Source organism: Gopherus evgoodei, chromosome 2, assembly GCF_007399415.2.
Source record: "Gopherus evgoodei ecotype Sinaloan lineage chromosome 2, rGopEvg1_v1.p, whole genome shotgun sequence".
NCBI lineage: Eukaryota > Metazoa > Chordata > Testudines > Testudinidae > Gopherus > Gopherus evgoodei.
The window spans coordinates 61,728,250-61,742,256 of NC_044323.1; the positions used below are offsets into that span (position 1 = coordinate 61,728,250).

Sequence of the window (14,007 nt, forward strand, 5' to 3'; positions counted from 1 at the left end):
GTCACCGGCTTTGCAGCAGCGCAGAGAACTTTCTGCAGCTTCACTGTCATAGCACCACTTCACCCACTCCCGTGACAGCAGAGCTGCACAGGGCTCCCTGTGCAGCTGCAGGAGCCATTCCACATCATGGTGGCCTCCCCTGTGGCCAAGGTGTGTTGTCGTTGTCCTCCTGGCCAGGAGTCTTTGCTCAGGTATCAGAATCTCTGCATTATCCAAATCCCTTTCTTGGCCCCCAGCATAGATTCAGGCCCTCTGCTGCTGGGAGACAAGGAAGGGATTCAGATAATGAGGATAATAAGGTTTCGGCTAAATGGAGTATAATGTATTTAGAGGAAAGTCGGACTATGTTGCCCAGTCATTACGGAGGGGAGAAAAACTCCTCAAAAATCTCTGCACAGAGATTAAGTGGATGAGGTGCTACATCCAGTCATGTATGAAGTCGTTGATGTTCCCGTGTCTGAATGCCTCAGGGTTTGCTATGTGAGGAAATGGCAGCCTCTATGACACATCTCTTTTCTACTGAAGGGTTAGCAGTGTTCTTCTGTTTAGAAATCTGTAGGACTGCTGTATGGGCTTGGTTCACATGTTCTCTTGACACTGTGTCAAGAGTAGATGCCTGTTTCAGAAAGACAATGCTTCAGTCTTATAACTAGCAGGGCTCCGTGGACCTTCTTTTCAAGGAGGTCACTGCTAACATCAGGATGTCTGGCCACCGTAATTAGGGACTTTTTCTTATATAGGCACTATACCCCCTACTCCTGAAAAAAAGAGTTCCGATTTTTCAGACTTGCCACCTGGTCACCCCACTGCTAACTAGTCTCTTAGAGTGGGACTCTGTGACATAAATGTCCAGGATCAAGAAAAAGAGAGTTACCAAGATAAACTCTTGTTCTCCAACTGTATTACCTTCATAAAGCAACATTGATCCTCCTTCTTCCTCTCTGTTTCAGAGCCCAGCCCTTGTAGCACTTCTAAGGTAGAGAGGAACTGAGAGATTGTTCAGAGATGGTGGGCTATTAGACTGTTGTGTAATACAGTAACTTGTCACTTAACGTTGTAGTTATGTTCCTGAAAAATGCGACTTTAGGCAAAATGATGTTAAGCGAATCCAATTTCCCCATAAGAATTAATGTAAATGAGGGGGTTAGGGTCCAGGGAATTTTTTTCCACCGGATAAGACACCCCCCACTTGCGCACACACTATAAGTTTTAAACAAACAGTTTAATACTGGTACACAGTGATGATTATGAAACTTGGTTGAGTTGGAGGAGTCAGAGGGTGGGATATTTCCCAGGGAATGCCTTACTGATAAATGATGAACTAGCAGTTGGCCAAGTCCTCAAGGGTTAACTCTCACACTCTACAAGGCAGCAGGAATGGAGGGAGGGGAGACAGCATCGCAGACAGAGACACACACCGTGTGTGTGTGTGTGTGTGTGTGTGAGAGAGAGAGAGAGAGAGAGATGCGCATTTCCCCTTTAAGTACACTGCCTTGTTAATTACATCAGCTTGCTGAGACCGCAGCTGCTGACAGCAAACTCCCTCCATCCTGAGCCCTGTGGGGTGTCCCCCTTGCTCTATGGAAGATGGGGTAAGCGGGGTGCAGGATCGGGGGGAGGGGGACACCCTGACATTAGCCCCCTCTTCCTTCCCTCCCCCCTGCACAGCGAGCAGGAGTCTCGAGGAGCAGCTCCAAGGTAGAGGGAGGAGCAGCACATGGCAGTGCGGGGAGGGACAGCTGCAATTGCTAGCCTGCTGGGCAGCTGCTGCACAGGGAACTTAGGGGAGCAGGGAGCTGATAGGGGGAGCTGCTGGGGGGCTGCCGGTCCACCCTGGTTCCAAGCCCCACCAGCTAGCTGCAATGGGCTGCTCTTCCCCAAGCAGTGTACAAAGCAGGCGGCTGTCAAGCGACATTAGAACAACTTTAAACGAGCATGTTCCCTAATTGATCAGCAATGAAACAACATTAATCGGGACGACTTTAAGTGAGAAGTTACTGTGTAGAGCTTGAGGGGATACATGTACACACAAACATCAGTCCAATCCTGCTTTAAAATGGGGGTTCTGTGGCCAAGTGGTTAAGCATGTTAATCCTATGATGAGGCTGTGAAGGCAAAACAGCAGATTTACTTTAGATAAGGTGCTCTTTTTAATCTTCTTGATGAAAAGATAAATCAGAAAATTAATCACAGGGCTAAATGAATTAAAAGTACTGCTGCAAGTCATTGGCTATCATTAATGTAATCTTGTTTTTAATCTCTCACAGGCTCATGAGCGACTGGAAGATTCTAAACTTGAGGCTGTCAGTGACAACAACCTGGAGCTAGTGAATGAAATTCTTGAAGACATCAGTCCTTTAATAAACAAAGATGAAAGTATTGCAGAATTAGTTGGTATACTCAAGGATCCTCATTTTCAGGTACTATTTTTTTCAGTTTGAATATTTAAATATGTTACCACTTAATATATCAACATATGCATATTGATCTAACTAGAAAGAGGGAAAAAAATAATTTTAACCCCCCACCCCCAACCAAATAAGGAGGAAGAATTTGGAAGAAACACCTCAGTCTTTTTTCATCAAGAATAAAGATAAAGAGAAATAGGATAAAACCAAAACAAAGAAGGCCACTCAGAGGGATTAGGTATATATGCTGACTAATTCATTTTGATCAAAGCATATTATACGTTTCTTGACATATTCTCAAATCTGTCTCTAGCCAAGCACTTGCCATTCTTTCTTCCCCTGGTCCAAATTTGCTATGCTCAGGGGGATGATGTATATTACATACAGATTTGACATCCTTTCACCTGGAAACCTAGTCCTGCACTGTCAGCTAAATAATCTTTCTGATTTTTTTAGAACTGGTCACACTGTTACTCTTGGATACAGTGTTTTGGGCGGGGAGGTTACTAGACAGTTTTATGCTTCCAAGATTACACAAGATCTAAAAGGATTTCCCTAACTTTTTTTTTACTCTGGACTTACTTTTATCTTAAACTTGGATTTACCTTTCTCCACTGCTGTGATGTAGAGACATTTAACTATACCATTATTCCAGTATCGCTGACAATAGCCAGTAGCAGGTTATTCACAAGAAGGTGCAGGAAACCCCTTATTCATAAGTCTGTGGCATTTCTCATCCCTCAGAAAAATGTTTTCTTAAGTATCTGGGCAAATAGAAGTTTATCTGTATAAAACTGGTGCAGAACCTTGGTGAGTTTCTTGGTTAGCTTGATCAGGAATGGTGGGTTAATTACTGGGCAGTAGTTGGGAGAGGTTGGTTTTGTCAAGCAATGGTTTAAATACTGGATGGATTATGGTGTGCTTTGAAGGGGCTGGTAGCTTTCCTTCCTCAGAGGAGAAGTTGGTTCACAGTTGCAGATGGTGACTTGCTTTTCCAAAAGTGCTTCTATGACTTGTACTTGTGTAAATAGATTGAAGAGGAATTTGACTGGGACAAACTTATCTGGCTGGTAGATATTACAAATGGTTCAGAGAGAATTTGTATTTATCTAAGGGAAAAATAAAAGGATTAATGGAAGCAAGATGTGGATGATTTCCATTCCCTTTTGAGAATGGGAGGAGTTGTGTAGGAATGTGTTATCAGCTGTGTCAGATCAGTCTTTAGGGAGCTATTTGCTTCTGGGATATAACCAACAGAGAGAAATACTTGAGATATCCTGATGGTGAATCTACCTTGTTTGTAGTGGTGGTGTGTCAAGATTCATAGGCTTCTGGAGACCGAGAAACCAAAAAATTGGTTTCATTACTAAGATTCAAAAATTATTCTCTTGCAGCAGCAGCAGAGAGTCCTGTGGCACCTTATTGACTAACAGACGTTTTGGAGCATGAGCTTTCGTGGGTGAATATCCACTTCGTCAGATGCATGTAGTGGAAATTTCCAGGGGCAAGTATATATATGCAAGCAAGAAGCAGGCTAGAGATAATGAGGTTAGTTCCATCAAGGAGGATGAGGCCCTCTTCTAGCAGCTGAGGTGTGAAAACCAAGGGAGGAGAAACTGATTTTGTAGTTGGCAAGCCATTCGCAGTCTTTGTTTAATCCTGAGCTGCTGATGTCAAATTTGCAGATGAACTGAAGCTCAGTAGTTTCTCTTTGAAGTCTGGTCCTGAAGTTGTTTTCTGCAGTATGGCCACCTTAAAATCTGCTATTGTGTGGCCAGGGAAGTTGAAGTGTTCTCCTACAGGTTTTTGTATATTGCCATTCCTAATATCTGACTTATCCTTTTCCGTAGAGACTGTCCAGTTTGGCCGATGTACATAGAAGAGGGGTCTTGCTGGCATATGATGGCGTATATTACATTGGTGGACGTGCAGGTGAATGAACCGGTGATGGTGTGGCTGATCTGGTTTGGTCCTGTGATGGTGTCGTAGACTTTAAGGTCAGAAGGGACCATTATGATCATCTAGTCTGACCACCTGCACAACGCAGGCCATACAATCTCACCCATCCACTTCTATAACAAACCCCTAACCTATGTCTGAGTTATTGAAGTCCTCAAATGGTGGTTTGAAGACCTCAAGCTGCAGAGAATCTTCCAGCAAGTGACCCGTGCCCCATGCTGCAGAGGAAGGCGAAAAACCTCCAGGGCCTCTGCCAATCTGCCCTGGAGGAAAATTTCTTCCCGAACCCAAATATGGCAATCAGTTAAACCCTGAGCATGTGGGCAAGACTCGCCAGGCAGCACTCAGGAGAGAATTCTCTGTAGTAACTCAGAACCCATCCCATCCCAGACCACTGGGCATACTTACCTGCTGCTGATTTGGCAATTGATCTTTGATTAATTGCCAGAATGAGGCTATCCCATCATACTGTCCCCTCCATAAACTTGTCAAGCTTGGTCTTAAAGCCAGATATGTCTTTTGCCCACACTACTCCCCTTGGAAGCTGTTCCAGAACTTCACTCCTCTAATGGTTAGAAACCTTTTGTCTAATTTCAAGTCTAAGCTTCCTAGTGTCCAGTTTATATCCATTTGTTCTTGTGTCCACATTGGTACTAAGCTTAAATAATTCCTCTCCCTCCCTGATATTAATCCCTCTGATATATTTATAAAGAGCAGTTATATCCCCCCTCAACCTGGTGTAGATATGTGGGCAGAGTTGGCATTGAGGTTTGTTGCATGGATTGGTTCCTGAGTTAGAGTTACTATGGTGCAGTGTGCAGTTACTAGTGAGAATATGCTTCAGGTTGCCTGTGGGCGAGGACTGGCCTTCCACCTGTGAAAGTGTGGGATCATTGTCCAGGATTGTAGATCCCTGATAATGCTTTGGAGGGGTTTTAGCTGGGGACTGTATGTGATGGCCAGTGGAGTCCTGTTGGTTTCTTTCTTGGGTTTGTCTTGCAGTAGGAGGCTTCTGGGTACACATCTGGCTCTGTTGATCTGTTTCCTTATTTCTTCATGCGGGTATTGTAGTTTTGAGAATGCTTGGTGGAGATTTTGTAGGTGTTGGTCTCTGTCTGAGGGGTTAGAGCAGATGCGGTTGTAACAACACTGCAGGTAGAAATAGTAACTTTTGTGTCTGGTTCTCACTATCTGGGATTGATTTTAAACTTGTAATTACTACCATTTGACAGCCTTTTGATTAAATTAATTTCTGTTCTTTATTTGAATTTGGTATGTGCCCACAGTATCACCATAACCACAGTAATCAGTCTTGTTTACAGTCTAACAAAAAGGCCAAGGACTGAACTGATACTGAGAACTCTCAGAAGGTGGCTTCTTCATTGTTGAGGCATGTAATCAGGGGAACATTGCACTGTCATAGTGCATGCTGTACCTCTTAAGCAAACAGAGGAACCCACTCTCCAGTGCTGTCAATATGGCACCTTTCACAATACTTAAATTTACTTAAAAATAGGGGTTAAACAGAATGTTCTTTGGTCAAAACCAGCCTTTTCTGAAAATCTGTCAACAGATGCTACATTGTGGATGCTGTTAAATCTATTAAGTATATTCATCCACCTTGCTGCACAAAAAGTAAAGCATTTTACCGGACATCCCAAGTGTAAAATTTAGCAACAGAGAAATGGTTTAAATACAATTTTGTATGCCTATATTAGCTAATAATTTTTGTATGTACAGGGTGGTAAATTCGCAATCATATGAGGTGCAAAGCAGTAATAATGATGATAAAAAACCAATAAAACCAAAACTAAGTCTGTAATTCCTTAAAGATAAATGAGAATAGCAACACTGAGGCTAGATATATATCAGTTTTGATTATTATAAATATTTATGGACTTTTAGCAAGATACTTAAACAGGAAAGAGATTGCATATTTCTATCTATTAAATCATTAATAGTCTAGGAATTGCACTTGACGTGAGCTATGCCCTCTACATATTCTCAAACAAAAAATGGTCAAGGCAGAGTTAAGGTTGAGTGTACGTGCCAGTAACTTAAGGGAAAAAACATAACCTGGATGATGATGATGTCCTACCAAAACCAAGCACTACAAAACCAGGAAATTCAGAGTTAAGGTAACACTTAAGAGATCCAAAATTTTTAAACTAAGAAATTCAGTTATGGCACCCAAACAACCTTATCCATCTCTCATTCAGTACCAAAAGGTCAACTCCAGCCTCCTTGGCTCACTTATTTGAAAATTTAACAAGCATCATCTCCCATGTTGCCCCATTCACTTGTGAGTTTTTCCCCATAAATATCTGCAAAGCTCACTCATTATTTTCCTTCAGATTCCTCCTTTACACCCTTCTGTGTGGTGTTATGTACAAAAACTTGACAAAAGTTAGGCTGCTGCTGTACTGAGCCTGCAGCTTATTGCGCTGACCAATAATGTCCCTTGTGTACTTGTACTTTCCTGTAGGGTTGTCTGTATCCCTCTGTTATCTTTTCTTTCATTTAGATTGTTAAACTCTTTGGGGCAGGGAATATCTTTTGTTCTGTGTATGTACAGGGCCTAGCACAGTGGGGTACTGGCCCAGGACTAGGGCTCCTACGTACTGTGATGATACAAAAAAAATAACCTTAACTCTGCCCTGTAGTAACATTGAGATTATTATGATTAAGCAATTTTAGCATTTTGTGGCACCACATTAGGTTAAACTGATTTTGAAAGAGTATATTAGAATATTTTTTTATAATTTACTCCTCATGGTGTCATGAGGATTCTGACTCTCCCTTTGCAGAGATTCCTACACAAAAACCCATTTACTCAAGTTTTGGCAGAGGACCAGGATCTGTCCCACAGAAGATTGCCTCTATAAAAGAATAGCTTCCAGTCCTGTAACTGCCAGGTTCAATCAGAAGCAAACTGGCAGCAGTTCAAGCAAATTTTTGCTGGCCCTCCAAGAGGCTCCCAAGAACCTGTAGCCCCTATCCACAGCTGACCCTGAAGTTCCTTTTTCTCTGTTATGTCTGTTTCGCTGTTTCCCTGTTTGTGGCACAGAGGCTCCTGAAGCATCCCATGTGAGTTGCGTGAAGGCCTCTGCTTTCTGTGTCCGTGCTCTGGTAGGCCTCTGGAAGCTGCAGCTTTCAAATAGTACAGCCTAGCCTAGCTACTGGTCCTGTCCTCTACCTACCCGTGCTGTGTGTGTGGCCCTACCAAAACTACCATCCATGGTATCTTGTACTCTGCTTTTTTTATCCAACTACTTAATGTGATGCCTGTTGGTGGCCTTGCCTGTGACTAGAACTCCAGGAAGTCCTTTTGTGAAATAAACTGCTACTGCCCCACTTTAAGGCGAGGTAGGATTAAGGGCCATCCCGCTCCACTGACTTGTCAAGGGCCCATATTTCCTCTCCCTCCCTCTACCAATGAGATGCCCCTTAGCTACCTTTATGAGGTGGCCTGGTACTTCCATCTTATCGGACTGAATTATTGCCAGGTGGTACGGACATGGGTTAGAGTACCCTTCTTGTTTCCATGTTTTCCACTTAGGTCTGAAGTCACTATAATCTGTCCTCTAGAGTCTGGTCTCTTGCTTTGTCCAGCAAACCTAGATTTATGTTGATTTTTCATAAATGTTAGAAGTTTAGATTTTTTTTTAATGACAGGTACCTTAAAACTGTAAAGTAAATTATCTTTCAAAGATATTCACTATAAGATTTCCTGTGTGTGTGTGTGTGTGTGTGTGTGTGTGTGTGTGTGTGTGTGTGTGTGTAGACTGGGAAGAACTCACTTGTTTCCAGCAAGTGGAGTTATCAGAACTTTGAAATAAAGGATCTCAGTTTACATATATCCCAAATTGTAAATGGGACTATAATTCAGGTTCTTGTAAGTAGAAACCACACACATCTTGCAAAATCACTAGACACTCTTATAAATCTAGGACGTATAATTCTGCATAGTGTTAGCTTTTTTGTGAGGGATTGTTTGTTTTACTTCCACCACTTCATGAGCCTCTAGGAACCTAATGTGACTGCTTAGATACTTCCTTATTAGTCAGAGAGAATATTTTAGGGTGTCTGTACGTGTGTGCATGCATGTGAGTCCACCTGGTCCTATTCAACCCCTATTTACTCTGGATCTCCTACAACTGCTTACAGTAAATAGTACTTATGTGAGTAGTCCCATATTTGTTCAGATAGTATGGTGATGAGGTCATGTAAATACTTAGTCATATGTCCTAAAGAACTCTACTTAAGTGTTACTCTATTCAAAATGAAATAAGAATTGCAAAATCTAGGCTTAAATGAGTTACTTCAAAACCTTTAGGTACTGAATTGTCATTTAGTGACATGCTTTCCATGGATATTAATAGTAAACATGCTTTATTCACTCTTTGTTTACAGTCACTCTTGGAAGCCCATGATATTGTGGCATCAAAGTGTTATGATTCCCCTCCTTCTAGCCCAGAAATTAATAATTCTTCAATGAACAACCAGGTAGTACCAGTAGATGCCATTCGTATACTTGGCATTCACAAACGAGCAGGGGAGCCACTGGTAAGTAAATGTAATTAGGTCTGTCTGTCGTTCACCTAAACAGTAAGAGAAATATTTTAGATGTTTTGAATTTTCTACACTGTTTTTATTACTTCTCTTTATTCATACTGATGTTTATAATTTTTATATTGAGTAATCCCATTGATTATAATGTGCACTTTTACATTTTCAATATCAGTTTGACAAGAGATGGAATATGAAAGGCTAAAATCTGAAGATACATTACCATTCTCCCACGCTTTTCTCTTCAAGGACAAATGATGACTTTGTCATTAGGCAGGATGATATGATAGCATAAGTGGTATGAAGAAACTTTTTTTAGTATTTGATCCTAATAAGGAACGACAGAACTTGGTGAAGTCAAGAGCAAATGGTCTGACCGATGTATGCTTACATATCAACTTCCTGTCTGGAGTACATATTATTTGCATTTATTTCACTTGTACCGTGCATATTTGCATAATACAGTGCAATAATATCAGTATGTTAACAATTTGTGGTCACTGTTAAAAACTCAGCATTTTACTTTGGATAAGGAATAACTAGGATAGCTCCGATAATGTCTGTAGTAACTGTTAGGTAAATGTTAAAACAAAATGTAAAGTGAAATTCAAACTGTGATGTAAAACTAAATAATGGTGGTACTCAATGCTTCCTTTAGGGTGTTACATTTAGGGTTGAGAATAATGATCTAGTAATAGCACGAATCTTGCATGGCGGAATGATAGATCGACAAGGTCTTCTGCATGTGGGTGACATCATTAAAGAGGTGAATGGCCATGAAGTTGGAAACAATCCAAAAGAGCTACAAGAACTATTGAAAAATATTAGTGGCAGTGTCACTCTGAAAATTCTTCCCAGCTATAGAGACACTGTTATTCCTCAACAGGTGAGTAACATGATATTTTCATTCCTTCTGCCAGAAAACATTTTATTTAGTGATGTTGTTTATAATACATAAGATTATTATAACTGAAGGAATGGAGACAGAATACTTCTCTCTATTTTTTTGTTTGTTTGTGCATTTGACTGCACTCTTTGTATAGTCACTTTAACTCTTCCCTGCATAGTCAGCCAGTTTTCCCTTTGTCTGGGTCTTTCCCATACAGTAGAGAAGAGGAAGAAAAAAGATTGTTTTAAAAGAGAAAGGAATATGTAGCTAAAACCACAAAAGTTAGCGTAGGGATTGAAGAGCAAGTGTAGTATCTTTAATTCTCTATAAATAAATTAATTAATTAAATAAATAGATAAAGTTGTCCTTTTAATGATAGACACAGGATACATCATGTAATGTAAAGTTACTATATAGCTGGTTGAAATTTTGAAAAAAATGAATATTTTGAAGAGTAACAATTTTTGGACTAAATTTTGTAGTGACTTTTTGACCTGTATTTGCTACCAGTTTCTCATGTAAAGCAATGCGGTATGGGTATTTCTTTCTCGTCATTTGGAGCATTTGGTAGTAAACACAGATGCTACAGATAAACTAGAGAATATAAGTATCTGGCCCCATGGTAATTGGTGTCTTAAAATGCCTCCTACTGCCTCTTAATGTGGTAGGTTGCTTCAGATATTAAAAGATGGATAAATAAAGGAAGGTTCACCTAACAGGATTTTTGCCAGACAAAGCCGGATGAGTATACAACTGAGCTATGGATTAATTTTTATTGATAAACATAGCACATAAAGAGTATGCTTAATATTATATGGTATTCCTTTACTAATATAAATAACATTTTGGTTTTAAAACTTTTGTTCTGGGAACGTGTGCCAATTTCATATGTTTATATCTGTCCTCTTAAGTCCTTCATATAGACACACAGGATGATGTAAAAATCTTTTAACCAATTAACAATGAAGAAAGTTTATTTGCTTTCTAGTGCACACAAAGCTGGTGTTGCATGTGCCTCACTATCCAATAATTCTAATTTGATTTCATACCAAGAATTCCCTAAATCCCTCACATCTTCATATTCCTGTATGTTGAGTAATAGTCCTTTGCTTTTGCATAGTGTCTCTTTATTAGAAGAGCTCAGCTGCCTTAAAAGGATGGGTAAGTAGCAGTTTCTCCATTCACAGATGAGGAAAGTGAAATACAGAGAAATTAAGTGACTTGCCAATGGTCACTCAGCAACTTTGGTGAAAGGTCAGCACACTAGAACATATACTTTATCCTAATCTATATGAACTGTATGAGAGAGCCACTCTTCTGGATCTGGCGTTTATATAGATTTCTGGTAGCCATGTTAACATTCTGCAAATACAGGGTCTTGTCCTTCCTTGATACCTACAAATAGGAAGTTCTATGTAAGTGCTAAGTACTGTTGTTTAATGGGTGTTTCTGGTTCTAGCATATCAAAAAGCTGTATTGCTGAGCTTAAGAGATCGAAACAGTATAATACAATGCAAAATAAATCTCTTCCACATCCCATCCTGGCTTTTATCACATATTTATCCACCAACCAAATTCGCTTTTAGGGCAGTTGGCTTCATAAAGCCCATACATTTAGTTAACTAAGTTGTGAATGCAAACAGAGTGGTATTTTAGTACTGGTTTTCTGATTCTACTAATAGTGACCCATACATATTCTAACAATTTGTGCACTGATTGTGAATTTCTGCAACACAGAACACAAAGTGGAGTGTGTCTGTTTGTTTGTGGCATTACCCAGGGTGCAATCTGGACTGTTGAATAGCTATGTCCCCTCAATTCTCCAGCCTCGGGTGCCTTTTACACTGGTCACGCACAGCCTCCAGCATGTAAATTACTCCCAGCTATACTTTGTGAGTGCTATGGTGAGCCACTCTTGAATTACACTGCAGAACAACACCAGTCCCAGATTCCTCCCCAGAAATGTGCATCTTACACTGCCTAGTCCTCTCCTGGACAACACAAGCTCATATAAAGTCGGTCATTTTATTAATAAAAAATCATAGAATCATAGAATATCAGGGGTTGGAAGGGACCTCAGGAGGTCATCTAGTCCAACCCCCTGCTCAAAGCAGGACTAATCCCCTGACAGATTTTTGCCCCAGATCCCTAAATGGCCTCCTCAAAGATTGAATTCTCAACCCTGGGTTTAGCCGGCCAATGCTCAAAGCACAAACTCTGTTACCTCAAATGAAGTTTCCCAAACACTTCAGCCTAAGCACACTGGTCTAGATAAAACAATAAAACAAGTTTAACAACTACAGAAAGATAGATTTTAAGTGATTACAAGTAATGAGGCATAAAAGTCAGAATTCATTACAAAGAAATGAAAGGCAAAACACAACTAATACCTAACATCATAAGCTCAGTGAATTCAAAGCTAGGGTCTCTCTCATCTCATCTCTATTCATCTAGAAGACTTACTGGCTGAATCTTTCAGTCAGGATCTCTCCTCCTGGTCCAAAGCTATTTACTTCGTTCTTCAAGTGTTGTCGATGTCGTGAGTAAAAATGAAAGGAGATTTGGGGCATCTGTTCCCCATTTTTACATCTTGTCTTCTTTGAGAATCAGGAGACAGAAAGTCTGTGGGGATAGGAACCTCCAGCTATTTATTTGCCAAGTTGTAAATTTGTGTCTCACCCTTGTTCCTGCCAAAGAATGGCCACCTAATCAGGTGATGGTCTGTTTCATTTTGTTGACACCTGATTGAAACGTCCGTTTCCCTTTTGTCTCTGCAGAACTGGTTTGTGCCTGTTATTAGTAATATCATACAGTAGAATCTTATAACGTTGCATACAATGTTGCCACATGTATCTTACCTGGATAATAATGACCAGCAAATTTTGAGTTTTCAAATAATACCTCACAAGGCATACTTTGTACAAAATTTATCATAGTCTTGAAAAAGGAATGAATGCGAGGTACAGAGTATCACACTGTTGTAAACCCATTTGCCTGTCAAACCCTGAAGGGTTTATATATTCTGTCATAGCCTGATTTCTATATTTGAGGCAAATCAGGCTTTCTACTGCAGTTCCTGTATTTTTTATTTTGTTTAAAATCTTTGAGCTGAAACAAATGCCCAATTCTCAGTTTTTGGTAATAGATTATTTTCTTTTTTGTGGAATTGTAAATTTTAAAAGCTGAATCTTATTTGTATATAGTAAAGAAAAGAAAATTGACATGTTTAACAATTAAGGGTTGAGTAAGATTAGAGTCTCTTGAACTACCATGTCTTCTCTTACTTGAACTCTTCTTTTCAAAATCCACATTTCACATGGATACCTAATAGTTAGTTTAAGTAACTGGAATTTTATTCATTGGGGGTAAAGAGGTCTGGAGAGTGTACATTTATTTAAAGGTGCTACACATAGAACTCTCACTTTTGGGTATCATGTTACTCCTTACCAAAATAATCAATACCTCATTTAGGAAGGAATCTTTCCTTCCTCCTTCAGATATGCAATTGTTCAACCTCCATTGAAGAAATCCACTTTAGATACTTCAGATTTAGCTTAATTACCAGCCAGTATCAAATCTTCTGTTCCTGAGCACAATCTTAAAGAAGACAAAGGCCAATTTACAAGCCCAGGACCTAGGATCAAACAGCTTTAGTGACATTGATGAATGATCTCCTGCTGTGAATGGATGGAGAGCAGACATCCATTCTGATCCTCCTGGACCTCTCTGCAGCATTCAGCACTGCTGATCATGAGATACTGCTGTCTCATCTGAGAAAAGAAGCAAGGATCCATAAGACTGTGCTAAAATGGTTTAAGTCAAAGCCTAGTGATGTGAAGCAGCATCTCTGCCACCAGGTGCCTCATTTGTGGAGTCCCATAGGATAAATTTTCTCTGATCTAAGTGAATTGGTGGGAGTTCATGGATTCAAGTGCCAACAATATGCAGATGAGACACAATTTCTACCTCTCCTTCAGTACATATATCTATACTACTATCATGACAGTGGTTGGACAAGATCAGCTAACCGATTAGGAACACCTGATTGAATGTGAATCTAATCAAGATGATTCTGATTGGCAGCAGAAAGCACTTTAGGAAGTTTTGAGTGCAGTTTCTTTTAGTTAAAAGTACATATGCACAATTGGTCAATTCATTCCATAGTTTAGAACTGCTGCGAGA

General features: G+C 40.1%; 1 protein-coding gene and 1 long non-coding RNA gene across 7 annotated transcripts in view; both read left to right on the forward strand.

The window, feature by feature from the left end:
- The window catches only part of LOC115645751, a 952,243-nt gene that overhangs the window by 211,942 nt on the left and 726,294 nt on the right, over positions 1–14,007 (forward strand). The gene's annotated exons all lie outside the window — the stretch shown is intronic.
- MPP6 (membrane palmitoylated protein 6) overlaps positions 1–14,007 on the forward strand; it is a 136,168-nt gene that overhangs the window by 83,263 nt on the left and 38,898 nt on the right. For 4 of the 5 annotated variants that reach the window (XM_030550796.1, XM_030550799.1, XM_030550797.1 and 1 more), the window contains exons 3-5: positions 2,268–2,420; positions 8,781–8,933; positions 9,595–9,822. In XM_030550796.1, coding sequence (XP_030406656.1) covers positions 2,268–2,420; positions 8,781–8,933; positions 9,595–9,822 — 534 coding nt within the window. Of the gene's footprint in view, positions 1–2,267; positions 2,421–4,306; positions 4,341–8,780; positions 8,934–9,594; positions 9,823–14,007 lie in introns of those variants that run through there. The other variant, XM_030550800.1, reaches the window with a different exon arrangement.